Source organism: Fusarium tjaetaba (genome assembly GCF_013396195.1).
Source record: "Fusarium tjaetaba strain NRRL 66243 chromosome Unknown NRRL66243_c0000274, whole genome shotgun sequence".
Classification (NCBI taxonomy): domain Eukaryota; kingdom Fungi; phylum Ascomycota; class Sordariomycetes; order Hypocreales; family Nectriaceae; genus Fusarium; species Fusarium tjaetaba.
In genome coordinates this window covers 1-15533 of record NW_023501470.1, presented here as the reverse complement: position 1 = coordinate 15533, position 15533 = coordinate 1, and the positions used below count along the sequence as shown (strand labels likewise).

The 15533-nt window shown below is 48.5% G+C and overlaps 9 protein-coding genes across 9 annotated transcripts; 5 read left to right on the top strand and 4 right to left on the bottom strand.

The window, feature by feature from the left end:
* Window positions 1-332: 332 nt before the first annotated feature.
* On the top strand, window positions 333-1601 carry FTJAE_11207 (uncharacterized protein; the record flags this gene model as incomplete). Its single annotated transcript, XM_037344126.1, has 3 exons — window positions 333-458; window positions 640-1020; window positions 1068-1601. 3 exons carry the CDS (start codon window positions 333-335, stop codon window positions 1599-1601), a joined length of 1041 nt encoding a protein of 346 aa, XP_037201751.1.
* A 269-nt stretch (window positions 1602-1870) lies between these two features.
* On the top strand, window positions 1871-2619 carry FTJAE_11206 (uncharacterized protein; the record flags this gene model as incomplete). The annotated part of the gene is made up of 2 exons (XM_037344125.1): window positions 1871-2296; window positions 2341-2619. The coding sequence occupies 2 exons, from the start codon at window positions 1871-1873 to the stop codon at window positions 2617-2619; spliced, it is 705 nt and encodes a 234-aa protein (XP_037201750.1).
* Window positions 2620-3305: 686 nt separating this feature from the next.
* Window positions 3306-3872, top strand: FTJAE_11205 (uncharacterized protein; the record flags this gene model as incomplete). Its single annotated transcript, XM_037344124.1, has 1 exon — window positions 3306-3872. One exon carries the CDS (start codon window positions 3306-3308, stop codon window positions 3870-3872), a length of 567 nt encoding a protein of 188 aa, XP_037201749.1.
* A 1429-nt stretch (window positions 3873-5301) lies between these two features.
* Window positions 5302-6032, bottom strand: FTJAE_11204 (uncharacterized protein; the record flags this gene model as incomplete). Its single annotated transcript, XM_037344123.1, has 2 exons — window positions 5302-5829; window positions 5871-6032. The coding sequence occupies 2 exons, from the start codon at window positions 6030-6032 to the stop codon at window positions 5302-5304; spliced, it is 690 nt and encodes a 229-aa protein (XP_037201748.1).
* A 1794-nt stretch (window positions 6033-7826) lies between these two features.
* FTJAE_11203 (uncharacterized protein) lies at window positions 7827-8339 on the bottom strand (the record flags this gene model as incomplete). The annotated part of the gene is made up of 1 exon (XM_037344122.1): window positions 7827-8339. The coding sequence occupies one exon, from the start codon at window positions 8337-8339 to the stop codon at window positions 7827-7829; it is 513 nt and encodes a 170-aa protein (XP_037201747.1).
* Window positions 8340-8789: 450 nt separating this feature from the next.
* On the top strand, window positions 8790-10264 carry FTJAE_11202 (uncharacterized protein; the record flags this gene model as incomplete). Its single annotated transcript, XM_037344121.1, has 2 exons — window positions 8790-9772; window positions 9820-10264. The coding sequence occupies 2 exons, from the start codon at window positions 8790-8792 to the stop codon at window positions 10262-10264; spliced, it is 1428 nt and encodes a 475-aa protein (XP_037201746.1).
* A 489-nt stretch (window positions 10265-10753) lies between these two features.
* Window positions 10754-12409, bottom strand: FTJAE_11201 (aminopeptidase yscI precursor vacuolar; the record flags this gene model as incomplete). Its single annotated transcript, XM_037344120.1, has 1 exon — window positions 10754-12409. The coding sequence occupies one exon, from the start codon at window positions 12407-12409 to the stop codon at window positions 10754-10756; it is 1656 nt and encodes a 551-aa protein (XP_037201745.1).
* Window positions 12410-13322: 913 nt separating this feature from the next.
* On the bottom strand, window positions 13323-14135 carry FTJAE_11200 (uncharacterized protein; the record flags this gene model as incomplete). The annotated part of the gene is made up of 1 exon (XM_037344119.1): window positions 13323-14135. The coding sequence occupies one exon, from the start codon at window positions 14133-14135 to the stop codon at window positions 13323-13325; it is 813 nt and encodes a 270-aa protein (XP_037201744.1).
* Window positions 14136-14937: 802 nt separating this feature from the next.
* On the top strand, window positions 14938-15504 carry FTJAE_11199 (uncharacterized protein; the record flags this gene model as incomplete). The annotated part of the gene is made up of 1 exon (XM_037344116.1): window positions 14938-15504. One exon carries the CDS (start codon window positions 14938-14940, stop codon window positions 15502-15504), a length of 567 nt encoding a protein of 188 aa, XP_037201743.1.
* Window positions 15505-15533: the final 29 nt, after the last annotated feature.

Sequence of the window (15533 nt, the reverse complement as noted above, 5' to 3'; positions counted from 1 at the left end):
TCCCCGGCCTCCTCCCCGAGAAAGCAGATCATATGTTGACGCAATCGACCAGACTGAACATGTTCCTGGACGCCCCTTGAGGTCAATCTTGTATAATATAAGGCACAGAAGGAAGCTAATACCAGTTCTAACTATAACGCTAATTATTCCTGTTGCCGGTGCCAGTCAGTGCCAGTGCCATAAACCAAAGAAATAACAAAACGCGTCACTCTCATGTTAGGGCTAATCAACCCTTCTCTGATATCTTTATCTCCTCGCCCCCCCCTTCTGCCTCCTCTCTCTGCATTCCCTCATCTTTCTCATCTTCATTCCCTCGCTAACTCTAATTCAAGATGGCGAACCCGCAAGACCACGTCGGCATCGTTATCGACGACGACGATGATCCCATCCCTCATCCACGAGCTCCGATCCCTCAAGCTCCACCTCTCCAACACCCCCCCAAGCTCCTCCCATCCAAGGTATCTCAATTATTGAGGCCATTGACCAGACTAGACATGGTGCTGGGCGCCCCCCGATGTCCATCCTCTTTACGGAAGAAAGTCTGACCCGTGCTGAACTCTCAATTTTTATCGACCTCGCACAAATGATGCACGGCGTCGAAGAAGGCCCCAATGTCCCATATCAACTCAAACACTGGAGACACTTCTGGGAACAAATGCATTCAAGAACTGGGATACCACGTCGGAGAATACTGATGACCTGCCGCTTCGGCCCGCCACTCTACAAGAGAATCGAGTCAGGGTTGGCAAGCTCAAAGGCAACCACCCACCCAGTGCCGAATTTCCTAATCCACCTGGCCCGGCGCGACTTGCTGGCTGCCCGATCTATATGAGCGTATCTCCTGCTACCCAAGACCAGCTCATCCTCCCCAAAAACCCCCGCAAGCTCCTCCCGGAGGAGGCATCTCGCATACGGATGCTGTCAACCAGACTGCACATGTCGCTGATCGCCACCCAAGGTCTATCTTATATGAAAAAGAGGATCTTTCACGCAATGAACTTAGCCGTCTCCTCGGGCTTTGTCAGTTGATGCATGAAGTTAAGGAACGGTCCCATACCCCTTTCCAGCTCGAGCATTGGAAAGGATTCTGGGACACGGTATTTGAAGACTGGGACACTACAGTGGGAAATGCTGATGATAAGCCCTTGAAGCCAGTCACTCTGATCGACAATAGAATCAGAGTTGGCACACTGCGTATAGACCACCCCCCAAGCGCTGAGTATCCTGGGCCACCCGGTGCTCACCGACTTCGAGACTGCCCTGTTTATATGAGCGTATCTCCTGCTGCTGGTCTCAACCAGCTCCTCGTACCCCTGTGGAAAGACGAGAGGGGAAGGTTCGTCAATCCTCGTTATGTCGAAATGGAACTGCCACTAGGAGATGCCCTTGATCAGGCTATCCTCAGGTTCGACCGACATGCGGAATCTCGGATCAAAGAATACAACATCGCCTGCATCACCAATGTTGCTCGCCGCCGACTAATGCATTTCGCTGCAGTCGGTACGAGGGTCGCACCTCATGTCCCAGAAAATTGTCGAGAACCAACCCTTCTGGTCCCTGAGCCCATCGGAGACCGTGCGGAAGAGACAGCCGATGCCTAGGAGGCCATGCGGCTATCCCGTGCTCGTATCTCGCACCAAAATGCCCTGTGCCAGAAGGCTGGAAAGAACCCATTCTCGTGTCGATTGACTTTGAAGATCTATGCTGGTTTTTGACCAGCAAGTGTGCCTCTGGTAGCCAATACTACTTCAAACCAATCACTGAACTGGGTTGGGCATGGTTCGACACACGCCCAATGGTTGAATCCTTGCTGAAGGAAGCAAAGCCCTACCCACCCCCCGGAGACCGAGCCTCCAACCTATTCTACAAAATGCACCCAAGCCATTATATCATCAACGAATTCCGGGGTCACTTCGGTGGCAACTGTGAGGCCTGGCATACCACAGAACCTTACAGCTTTGTGTTCGGACCGTCCCAATACATAGATTCAGACCAACTAGCCCCAACCCTCGAAAGCCCCCTCGCAAACCTTCTCAAGTCTCGCGAGCGCACAGCATATGAAAAGGCTAACAAGATTGATCGAAACATCGTCTTCCTGACATGGGACTCGACATTGGAGCTAGATACACTAGCACGTCTAGGCTTGACTGGTTCTCGCGACCAAATATCCAACTATTTGATCTCCAAAAGCACCATATGTTCACAAAACAACTTGGCTGCCAGACTGTCATGGATGCCATTGGTCTCCGCTGCAGACACAACAGGCTCTTCCGCGCCGGAGACAGACGGAAAGGAGGTCATGATATACTTCATAACGGTGCAAACGACACAGTATTTCAGATCCAGATTCTCCTCGCGCTTCAGTACATGGATCCCCAGTTGAAACCCAAAGTCTACGACAGGGTCAACTTTGGGCAAACACCCATTACTCCTATCGCCACCTGGCTCGACTTCACTTGGAGAGGCAGCGTGCTGGACACGCTGAACGTGCCGCTTGTCGACCTCCGCACAGTCCCGGGAGAAACTCAAGATCATCAGCTCAGAGGCAGGACTGAGGCGCGGCTGAACGACGATAATGTCCCCAAGCCGCCCAAGCCGCCCAAGCCGGGGAAGCGTTAGAGCACGGGTCACTGCTGTCGAAGCTAAGGCAGACCATTCAACCTCATCCCTCCTCCCTCATAATACCAAGAACGGACCGACTCCTCCCGTCGAAGTGCTGGCCTTTGGAAATAGTTTCCATGTTTTGAGCAGCCATCTCGTACCGTCCCTCATACAGGTACTGAACCATTATATCCTGCCAGATGCCCAAAAAGGTCAGATGGCGCGGAGTGGTAGCTCAGTCACTGTCGGTCAATCAGTACACACATTTCCTGCTAAAGTCTTACTACCAACGATAATGGCGAGTAGACAGGTTGAAAAGTTGCCAGGTGGTCGTTCGTTCCATTGTAAGGTGAATCAGGGCATTGTGTTACTACCTATCCAATTCTGGTGATACCTACTCGAGCGGTAAAATGCTTGACAGTGGCTGGCACTGCCTGACCCTCAGGGCTCTTCTAAACTCAGCATCTTTTTGATGAGGATGACCTAAGGATATCCTAAGCTTAGGATAGTTCATCCTAAAGTCTTCCATCTTAGCTTAACCGTAGGTGAAAATCCTTCTTGCAATGTTTACCATTCAACTTCTCAACTCCTCAACTCCTCAACCTCACATCTCCGGAACTCCCTGCACTATATCAACAAAAAAACAAGCACTACGGTATTTCTATCTGCTCCTAACAGCACAATAACAGAGCTAACGTCTCCAGATGCCGGAGTATTCGCAGACATATCTCAATGATCTTGGCAGAGAGTGGCTGGTCAGATGGTCGAATGCCGTATGGAGTGTCAGAAGCCACGCGAGACTCGCGATATGTCTCATGGCCAACATCGCCAGCACCGAGGTCATCGATCGTCTGGCAACCAGCGAACTATACCGCAAGAGAACCAATGTCATCTTCGGGGTAATGTGGAACACCGACGACGGCCACTCATGGCGCCCCTCAGTCACCAGCGGCGACATGGTCGACCTGGAGACCGCTTGGGCGGCAGACAGACTCTGGCGTTTTGACCTCTTCGCCATCGACAACAACATATATATTGCAGAAGGACAGTACGCCTCCGGCTGCCTTCGCCAGGCGGGTTTCGATGTCCACGGTGTGATGGATAGGATATTCGAACTGGTAGAAGAAGAGGAAGAGGAAGAGCGGCTCCGCCGAATCAACAACATCCGACAAGCCAGAATTCTTGCGCGAGAGCTAGTCCCCTGTGGCAGTCATCTCCAACTGTATCAGCCAGACATGCTTGAAAATTCCCGAATTCATGGACTACCTTGACTGTACTTTTAGCTTATTACAAGATAATATTTCCAATGCAAGGCATGTATATAAAGAGCTGGTCTCTCTTTGACTTGGGACACGTTTTAACCTCTCAGTCACGCTTCTTCCCTACACTCCTTGCTGTGACAAGTTTCTACTACACTCACAACCTCTGCATCACGACACCATCTACCACTCGCAAACCTTCTCTCCTACCTCGCTTGGCAAGATGAGTGGATTGATACGGTCCTTATGGTCGCGGCCTTCGTGGTCTTCAAGCTCTTCGAGTCCTTCCAAATCTGATCAATCTTCAAAGTCGTCACAGTTTTCACAACAAGTCAAAAAGTCCATCGAGGAATACAGGCAAAGAATGAATGCAAAGATGGGCCAGGCTCGCAGAAGAATAAAAAAAGGTGCCTCAAAAGCCAAGAACATGCAAACCCATTTCTCCAATCGTGAAAAGACTCTCCGTAAGCGGTATGTTTCTGCTTTTCCAAGGCAAAGTGGTTGATTGTTGACTTTTTCTCAGAATGGGGAAGTACATCAAACTAGATTGAAGCAAGTTAAAGTAGATCGCTTCAGCGTCCCCCCTGGAGGCCTAAATTTTTAAAGGACATTTACGAAACCAGGTGATATTTTGCGTGGCTGGAAGGGTTCATATTTCTGTGGCTTTATCTCTTCACGGAACAGTTAGAGGGCGATTTAGCTAAAAGGAATCAGTCTTGTAATAAAAAAACCTCAGTATTTGTCGTTCACCGTCTCTAAATCTAATCGGATTGTGCTTACAGGAAGATCAACATCAAACTCTGGGCTTAGAAGTGATACGTATCGAGTAGTTGTCATAGTCCAAGTCCGCATTTCTCTCGGCTTCTCGCGTGCTGTTGAAGTCCAGTCGTATGTCTTGACGAAAATAAAAGGGGCTATGCTATAATTTCTCAGTATCGACTTCAGTAGAACTAAAGCCGATGTACTATGCAACCTCCTATCAACAACCAAATCTGGTGCCCCTTCATGTATCAATGTATGTTCGGTCCATCATATCGTAACCGTTCTTCATCCATCATACATGAAAGTAGAGAAAGTGTATCTTTTCAGGGTTAGATTGTTGTTCAACGAAAAATCTTGGAAGAAGAATGGTATACCACAAGCAAGTGAAAATAGGAGTAAAGGGGGCGAGTGTTGCTAATTGTTAATGAGACAGCTCTAACCCGCCCCAATAGCCATGATTGTAACTTTAGCAACGTGTAAATTGCCAAGCTTCCAGTTATTTAACAAATATTCTCAAGGCCGGAAAGCCCATGGACAGATATTATTGCTTAATGGTGAACCATGAACTGGGTTTTGCTGAATATTGAGAGTATGACTTCCAGTATTGTGAAGCGCCGTGAACATGCTTCAGTTACTGTCAGGGTCGTCAGTTCCTACATCGCTTTCTCCATTCATGCCTTCAACAATCTGAGAGTACGCGGTGGCCATAGAACGGGCAAGGTCGGATGCAAGTACAAGTAGGTGGATTTCTGACCATGTCTTCTGGATCAAACTTGGCCGGGTTCTTACTTCCACCAGCTGCCCACTTGACTAGTATCCGACGCGTAGCACAGATGATGCGTTGAATATTGTAGGAACTTATTCGTTGTCGCTCATGGTCGTCGTAGTTGTGAATAGCATTGATTTTGGCTTGAGTGGCAGTGAGGCCTGGCTCGAATTCAATAGGCTCCGGAGTAAAAGCCAGTCCTTGACCGTTGTGCCAAGTCCATTCTATGGACTCAGCGTTTTCATTGACAAATAATCGTAAGTAAGCAGGTTCATCACACTTTCGTGTGACATCCTTGGCAGCCTCATTGTAGAAAGTCTTCTTTAAGGATCCTACAGGAGCCTCCGTGCTCAAGCGACGGACGTGCGACGGGTAATGATTCCTCTTCTGAGCAGTCGACCAATGGAGGAATATCTCGGAGTAGAACTTCTTCAAGAGCTTCTTGGAGTTTGCGCTAGCTGCCCTCGTTGGTGAACAAGAACCCAGGCGTATTCTTGGGCATGTTGGATGAGAGCGAGCTTTTCTTCCCTGGTGAGCTTTCTATGGTTGCTCAGGACTGTATTGGGGTCTCTGGACGAAGACACTTTGTCGTCGCTCATGATGTCTTCTCGCAGAATCAGCCTGTTGCGCCCTTGAGAGGCCATGGCGTATTCGGCAATGATAGAGGACTATTTCTTTCTCAGGTCAGTAAAGAGAGGTAGATGAGAATACTGTAAACCAATTGCTTACACAAATATAGAAACACGTATGTAAGATTGCCTTCCGCCGCTTTGTGATAGGAGATGATGCGAAAAGACGATGAGGGATCGAGTGTAGTAAAGGAGGTCCCACTGGCATTGTATTTGCTCGCTCTTTCCCAAGATCTTTTCGGGGCACCACAGCTAAGACATGGATGGATGCCTCAGGTAATTTCAGTGATTGATACTGCCAGTTCATCTACTGTCAGCAGTGCAAGCTCTCTATCATCTAATTGAGTATTTAGGTCTGCAATATGCTAAACCAACTAAAGGTGTCGAAGAATGCGTAAGATGTTGCGAGCTTGGCTTCTCTCTAGGTGTAGATCTGATATAACATTACTGAGTACAATTGAACGTTATCGTACCATCCCTTTCTGCCCCTTAAGAGAGGAATTTCTTCTTAAGGTTAAGTTTCCACGGATAGAGTTTGATAATTCTATCATAAGGGAGTATGGAAATTGTAGAGTTGCTATCTTGTGTGGGACTGTTATTTCGCCCTGATCCAAGTAAGGGGGTCCTCAGACCTTACGTCTTCCTTCTTTTACTCATCATTACCATGAAATGACATCACTATTGATATCATCCTGGATAATATCCTCACCGCTGGTGCTCTTCCTTTCTCCGGGTAGCGTCCATGTTCCAACGCTTTCCTGCTGATCGATTTCATTCTTCCCAGCCAATTATGTAGCCGACTGAGCCTACTGGTGCTCAACTCGCTGAGCCTGCCCATCCTCCAAAGTGCGAGGTGAATCAAGTGCTTGTAAAGATCTACTTTCTGCCCTCCTCAAGTACAAGTTGGAAGGCCAGATTTGAAAAAAGGCTGTCAATATTAGGTGTAGTAATCAGCTATGGAAGAATAGTTAAACTTTCAAGATCATCCTGAAAGGGCTCCTAATTAGATCCTCCTCAAAGATCTACTAGTGGCTCAAGAGCTAAGGTGATCCGGATCCAGGGGCATATTAGAGAACTAGGTGCTGAAAGTTTAGCAAAAACATGCCTAAGCAATTTGGCGAGCCGGGAACAAAAGCTCTGATCTGCCAAACATTATTATTATGAATCATGTCATATACGAAACTGTTCAGACTAAACTCCTATTGTACCGGACAAGACACAGTTTCTTAGTAAGATCAATTATCTCGACTGTCTAGACAAAAGCCAAGACCTATATTATCCTATAAGACTCAGTAGAAGCTATAAACGCCAATGCAAATTTCGTCAGTAGAGAGACAGGAGACTATTGTTCTCCTTCAAAGTATGATACTCTGCCAAGAAACAGCTGCGATCTTCCAATAATAACAAAACCAACACTCCATCGCAAGACATAATGAGAACTAGTGTTCCTCATCTTCTCCTCTGACTTGTTTGATACGTCCAACGAATCAGGGGTAGCACACTGGCAAACGAACAGAGCAAGAAATTTCGGCAAGGCGAGTTGGTGACTGACCAATTCGCATCTCTAAGGTGCTCAACTGGACATTTGGCGCAATCTATCATCAGTTAGTAACATGGCATGGGGCATGTAAGGAACTCACAACTTGCGTGAGAATGGCGACAGTGAACAAGACTTGGCATCATCTCATACATCTTCATCTCGATCCCCATACCCGTATGTTGGGATCTTCTCCGAAGCTTGCGTAAGTCCATCAAGAAAGACTCTGTGGCATACGTCTTCCGGTCAGGAAGCCCCTTTGAGGGCCATGCTTAAGCGGATCTCTCCAGCGCTTCCTCAATGATCGCCTCACGTTCGGAGTGGGCCATGAGCAGACGTTCGACCTCGTCGACGATACTGTCCCAGCGTTGTTCAACCCAATCGATCCAAAGCACCATTTTGAAGAGAGTGCCGGAGATGCAGCCGCACATAAACTGACCCTCTGCAATAAGCTCATTTGACCAGTACCGCTCCTCAAACTTCTCCAATCGATTTCTGGCCCACTCGCTTTCCAGCAAGGCGAGCTCGCCGAAGCCACAAGAGACTGCGTATTTGATAGTTCCATCAGCCTCATATGGTGTCCATTCGACGCCAAAGATACGTTCAGCCCTATACCTATAGGAAGGGCTTTTCGACAGTCCGGAGCAGACATCCCAGTTTGCATATATCTTGAGATATTGCAAGGTGCACCTTGCTATGTTTTCCAAAGCCCAGTGGCTCTCTGACCAACGGGCAATCCATTCATCACCCCAGTACTGTAGATATTCTGTGGTATACTCGGGCATATTGAGATTTTGAGGGAGCTTAAAGGGCGGGGGCCTATGTGTTATAGTTGTTGAGTAAAGCAGCTTCTGTGTCTTTGTTGATGTAAAAGAGTCGAAGATTGATGTTAATAAAGGAAGATAAGGAAGCAGACGAGGGACTGAAGAGACAGTCTTCAAGGAATTAACATTACTTGTGACGATTTTCTATTCAATCCTAGAGCCACTGCTAAGTATAGATTGAATGGCAACCATAAGTCACTGCCACTGCCACTGTCAAAATCAACTATTCTCATATTCGAACACCTCACGGCACTGGCAATGTGGAGAATGACACACATCAGAACATACACAGACGGTTGCTTCGGCAATCATTTCATTGTATTGATCATTTATATTCTATCTTGTTTTGTTCTTCATCTGTGATTCTTTGCTCTTTCTTCGAACCGTTCAACCTATAACACTATCGGCACGATGGCTTCCAACACCACCACAAGCGATAGCCCTGAGGCGACAGCTTCGACTACAGGACCCCAAGTCCTTAATAGTCAAACTAACCACGCTCAGCAAGTTTCTGCAACTCATCAGAATCCCCATGTTACTCAGGCTCATCAGTCTCAAGAACATCCTCCCGCTCCCTCGGAACTCACTGATCATGCCGGTGAACTCGTCGCTGACATCCCCAACCAACAGTACAATGCTCAGAATCTCATCGCCGGCTATACTAGCATGCAGGCAGCTGCCAATTTCTCCTTGCCCCAGCAGACTCCCCATCAGGATATCATGCAGCAGTCTACCAACCCGAACTTCGTTCAGCATACATATGCATACCCCTCTCAGCAGGCTCTCCAGTATGCTTCTCATGCTGGCCAACAGCAGTATCCTCAGATGGGACAGCAATTTCCAACTCAGTCGGCATTTCCCTTCAACCCGCAGTTCGGGAACCCCTATCTCTCTCAGCAAAACTTCCAGCAGAGTTCACAACTTCAGGCTCATCCGCACCAATATGCTGCCATTCAAGACCCACGAGCCGGAGTACCGCCTCAGCCACAGTCTACTCAGGGTGTGCCCCTCAACACTCCTGGAGGTGGAAGTTCCTTATTCATGCAGCAACCTCAGCAGCCTGGACTTCCCGCCCAGCAGGTAGCTCCAGCAGCCTCATCGCATCCGATTTGTCATGAAGTCGGTTTCAAGAATCTCCTTGAAGATCAGGATGTCGTTGAAACCCGAGCGGCTGATGAGTGCGTTTCTGGACACAACCAGCTCGTCATCAAAGAGAAGATGTGGCTGCACGATCTTATCAAGCTGTACGAATACGTACAGCGGAAGGGTGATGTCTATCTCCCGGCCGATGAGACCTACAAGCACTTCTGGATTGCTGTCTTTAAGGACTGGGATTCCAAGATGCCAGTTTCCGAGAGTGACCCTCTGCCTCCGCGTGACAAGCCAAAGATTCAGTACCAGGTCGGCTACTTCTCTCCCGATGCCTCCAGCAATCAACCAGCAATGGACGCCGAAGCACCAAGGTTCGCAAGGGTAACGCGATTCCTATCTATCTTTCACTCGACCTTGACGCAGATGGCATTACCTGGCTTTATAAAGACAAGGCTGGACAAAGAGTCTTGAAATCTCAGGTAAAGCTCTTAATCGGGCTATCTGAAGCCCAGGCCAAGCACAATTTCTTGACCCATTTCGACATTTCTGAGAAGAACAAAGTCTGCAGTCATAATCTGCAGCTCATCGTTGAGGCTGCTCGACGTCGAATTCAGAAGTGGGCCATTGCAGGTGCTGGAGCCCCTATTCAGCTTGGGGTTGAGTGCCGGGCCCCCAATCTACTTAGACTGGTTCTCGCGTCCGAACACTTTAGACATCAGCATATGAAGAACTGTGCTATCGCTGATCTCGAGGCCCTGCGACCTAAGGCGGGCTATGGAGATCGAAAGGTTTGAAACGGAAGTGTATTCACGGTAGATCTCAACGGCAAGTCATTCTTCCTTGGACTAAGCATTTGACTTGTTACTAATATCTTTCAAGGCCGGCCCCCATACCAAAATGTAGGGCTTGCTCGTGTAGGGCGTATCCACGTTGGATGGATATTAAGGTTCAGTTACTGCTAGGTATAATAGGCAATGGAAGTGGCAGATGATTGGAGTTTTGATGTCAATATCGGCTTTTGAACGGATGGATGTGCTACAGTAGTCATGTTGGACTTATGAACCCATAATAGACACTGATTTGCCAACCCCTGACTTTAACCTTCTTCGTTGCGGTGTGGACGTTTAAATGAAACGATAGAGACTCCGTATTGCTCTCAATCTATCTATATCGTGTACAGTTCTAGTCTAAGATCGCCAAACTCTACAACATAACATCCATCCAAGCAGGTATCCAAAAAAAAAAGCCCCTGAATCAAATATAAAACGCCCTTACCTCCCACACTAGTGCCACTCAGCGTCAATCTTCTCCCAGTTGTCAAGGAAACTCTTGAAGAACTTGACACCCAGGCCGGGATCCAACGCACCAGTGGTGGCGCGGATCGAGTGCATGCTCAGTTGTGGAAGGCCTACGTCTGCTGCTCTAACGCCTATCATGCTGCTTAGTGCTGGGCCAATGGTTCCGCCGCTTCTGGAATCGCTTCGGATCTGAAACCTCTGTGTCCGGCATCCACCAAGCTCCCCTGCCCGCTCCATAATGCTAGCAGAGACAGAATCAGTTGTCATGTGAGCGTTGGAGTCGTAGGTGATGGCTACGCCAACATTGAGCTCTGGCACATGCTCAGATAGATACTTCTCAAGGAAGTTGGGGTTTCCGGCATGTGTGACATCGGCAGACGCGAGGAAGCTTGCAGACCATGTTTGTCCTTGAAGTCCTGGTCCATATACATCTGGACATAGACTCTCGACAGTTCTTTCAACGACAGAGGGAAGAAAGTTACCACGAGCGCCTTGCCTCAACAAACTGCCTACTTCTTCGTCATCAAAAAGGGCGACGAGTTTGATTCCTCCCTCGTCGCTGTTTTCTGAAGATGCCAAGAGAGCGGTAAGGGCTGCCCAACTACAGAGCTTATCATCAATGCGGCCAGCGAAGATGAACTCCCGATCTAAGCCACCGGTCTGAGCGGGCTGAGAGTCGTAAAGTTCGAGTTCCCAGTTGACAATCGAACTATAAGATTGGATGTTGAGTTCCTTGGCAATGAGCTCAACCAGTCGTGGGGGTTGAGTGTTGACAAAGGAGCCAGCGGGTCCGAGAGCCTCGGCAGACGGACGTTGTGAGCTCTCTAGGCCAATAATAGGAACGGCTTGAGTCTCAGCGTTGTTGTTTCCCATCATACCGACTCCGAAATGAGGCGCAAGAGTGGGGATTCGGGCGATGGGCCAATCTAGCTTCACAAGCTTGACAGTCTTCTTTCCGGTTTCTTTATCGTCGAGGATAACCCGTCCACCAATGCTGAGATCCCGGTCCCACCAGGTTGCATTCAGAGCTCCAGCATAGGGTGCAGCTCCCAGTTGGATGTATCCGGCTTTAACAGGCTTTGTGCTGACGGGCTTGAGCTTCGCGGCAAGAGCGTCAATGTGGCCACCGATCATAGCAACACCATTCCCAGGCTTATATGCTTTACCAACTTTGAAAGCGATAAGAGAGCTCCCATTGCGAGTGACCCAGTACTTGCCACCAGGCTGAATCTTGCCCGACCAGTTATCGCGGGGGGAGAGTTGCTCATATCCAAGCGCCTTCAGCTTGTTTTCAAAGTAATCAACGGTGTGGAAAATCGTAGGGTTCTCCCGAAGAAAGTCGCAGAAGGGCTTGGTAAAACACTCAGGGTCCATCTTCTCAACCTGGCACAGTTTACAGGCCTGGCCAGCCTCGAGGTGCCAGTTCACCTGACCGACTTCATCAGGCGCAAGCTTGGTAATACAGGAAGCACAAACACGGTTATCCTTTGTATCACGGCCCTTCATATCTGAAATGATAAAGTTCTTGGAACTTTGCTTCGATTCGGGCTTTCGGGAGGCTGTCGCATTGTTGTTGAGCGTAGCTGACGACGATAGCGCTTGTTGTCGCAATGATAGTGACGAAGCGCGGGCGCTCAGCATTGCAGGCGTAACCTGAGTCATTTTAGGGGATGAAGCTATGTGTAAGCTGGAGAAGTAAATGAGACTTGTTGTCAAAGGTCGAATGGCGGATCGGTGAAAGGTAAGAATTATCGATGCTTGGTTGAATGTTGTGAGCTCTAGTTAGGTAGGTAGCAACGACGATCTGGGAGCTACCTTAGATAGGTCACCTGGTCAATGCGCTGCGTGACCTGAACGTGGGTCATTTGTCGAGCGAGATAAGGACAACCGAAATATAGGGAAACTTACCTGGGTACTTCACCTCATCGACCTTTAGATAAGGCATCTAGGTAAAGTATTATATTGACATCCACTGAAAGTATTCTACCTCACGGCGAGGCACTTCTGTCAGCACTGGGCTTTTTCATCATTCATTTACTTATTTTTCATAGCTGAAATGATTGATCTTCCTCCTTCAATCCGTCAGAATCGATCACAACACTGGAGCAATACACCAATGCGATACCGTTAACAAAAGCATACAGCATTATATTTCATATCGCTATCGATTTTCATTTTGACTCTTGAAGACAGATAGACCGTGAGCCAACATCGAATACCCTAGTCATCACAGAACTCAAAGCATGAGTTGCGACCATCGCACGATACTTTCTGTCGCATTCAGTATCATAATCCCGCGCACAAGCAGAAAAGAGTGTGCGCCAGAAGCATTTCATTGGTTTCCTAGGGTTGCGCCATCGTAGGTATCATTCTCTGCTCGGGGAGCTTCAGACCAAACCTGAGCAGCGGATGTAAGAGGAGCATGTTCCAGGCTAATACCGATGACATACAATTAAGTAGCCGGATACCAGCCATAGATCGACCAACCTATGACAAACCTTTTCATGATATGATCGCTTCTAGCGCAGGGCAAGCTGTTGCTGATGCAAGCGTATCATGTCTCCCAACAGGCGTCACCGCTCTCTATCTTGGGCAAGATCGGGTCGAAATCAACTCGTGTAGGGACTCTGTGGCCCGTTACGGGCAGTCGACCTTCTATAACCCCGTCATCGCAATATTTGGCGATTCGCTTACGAGCAGTGTCAATTATGGCCTCGATATTGTATTGATAAGCCCGGGAAATCTTGATCTCGTCGTACTCTTTGATACTTTGCATGTAGGCATCTTCATGAGTCAAGCCCGGCTTGAAAGTTACATACTGTGGATGATGACAGAACTTGCCATCAGCGTCCACATATAGGAATGTGATCACGATTTTCTTGCCGTTGTCGTCAATTAAGGGAACTATAAACGCTTTCTGACCAGCCTGCCTGGCTGTCGGAAGTTGACGAGTTGGTTCCTGCTCGCCATCCTCTTGGGCAAGTTCGGGTTCCTCGCTCGAGGCTGGGAGATCTTGGCTCCACACGCCAACTTCGATCTTTCCGTCTGTTTCCATATAAGGTATGTATTCTGGGCTGCAGGTCGGTTTGCGAGGATCCCAGTTGGAGAAGAAGCTGGAGAAGAAGGACTCGCGTTGAGATCGTGTGATTGGGCAGAGACTGAGAAGGTCGGTGGTGTTGTGGGAAACCTCGAGCCAGGCAAAAAGTAGGTCTCTTAGGCAGTGCCTTTCTAAGTATGCTAGATGGCAGTAGTGCGTGATCAACGCATAGGGTACGCGAGATGTGCTGGCGTTCGAGTCTCCCAGGAAGTCTTCTAATTCTGCACCCTTAATACGAGTAAATGCCACCTCGACGCTCTGATGAGCCATTTTGCCTTTTCTTCGATTATACGCGTTAGCAATGCTTAGAGAGATGAACGACATGAATATCGTGGGGAGATGTAAGATGAGTTTTGATGTAGACTCTACTTGCACGATGATCTACCCTTCCAATAAATTATTTCATAGAAACTAAGTGTGAAAGTTTTTCCTTCCTTGTACTGTTCACTACCTAAAGGTAAGTGTCATGGTCAGGCGCTGTTTACACTCGGAAGGGTCGTTGCTAACGTAAAGTTCAACATAGGTAATCTGAACATGAGATAGATGATCTCAGGGGGTAAAATCCAAATGGCAATAAACGTGAATGCTTTAGAACTTTCATGTTATTTCACTCATTGATCCATATTAAAGAAGCGTTAGTAGCGTAAATATTCTATGCAGCGTAATGTAGCCCCTTTTCGCGATTGTCTCCTTATTGTCTCCCTCTTCTTGCTCCTCCTCTCCTCGGCTTTCCAAGCTGTTCATAATATCACTTCTTCCCTTCGTCTATACCTCTTCCCGCCTGCACTCCTCTCCACGCATTCATAAAAATTCCACCCTCATACTCTTTCGCCCTTTCTCATTTCTCCTCCTCTGCCACACCTCCTCATCATCTCCCCCTCCCGTGATCCCTTTTCAGTCCTGACCTTTTCTCAGCCTCTGGTCTCCTTCATGCAGCATTTTGCCCTCTTCTCTCCTGTTATCCTTCGTGCACCCTGTCGCTCTCTTCTTCCTTGTTGCCCTTCGTGCACCCCGTTACTCTCTCCTACTCAGACGATATTCGCTTCTGACCCGCGCCAAACCTCGGGCAATGATGCAGAAAGCGCAAGGCGATGTCGGCCAAGCTGGTCAAACTGATCCGGGCCTGCCTTCTGCAGACTCCGTTCAGGTTGGCCATGCTAATATGGCCCCCGAAATCAAGGAAGAGCCCGGCAGGATTCCTCTCCCTGTGATAGGCACTCGTACCGAGGACTTCGAGGCAGATGGCGGATACCTCGCATCGCGACCAAGCGGTCATTTCACGAGCAGTCCCACAGACTTCGGTCTGTGTGAGAAGCTGGATCTCACCGACAACCTCCGAAAATGGGTGAAGACAAAGAAACCCGAGATCTACCGCGATGCCGACCCCGATGTGATAAACATCTCCGCAGATGACAGGACGAAATTCTTCAGCGCACTGTACAAAAACTGGTCGAGTGCTGCAGACATTGAAGACATGCCACTCAAGCCTCGAGACAGAGATAAGGACGACACCCGCATCCTCATCGGCAAGTGGTCACAAGATCTGCCAGCATCGCAGAATAAGAGGAAGAGAGACGAGGATGACGAATCGCCTACCAAAAGGCGCAGGAGTCGACGCAAGGGTCCACTACCTTCTTGAAAATAGCGAAGACCGACTTGGGTTCAGCA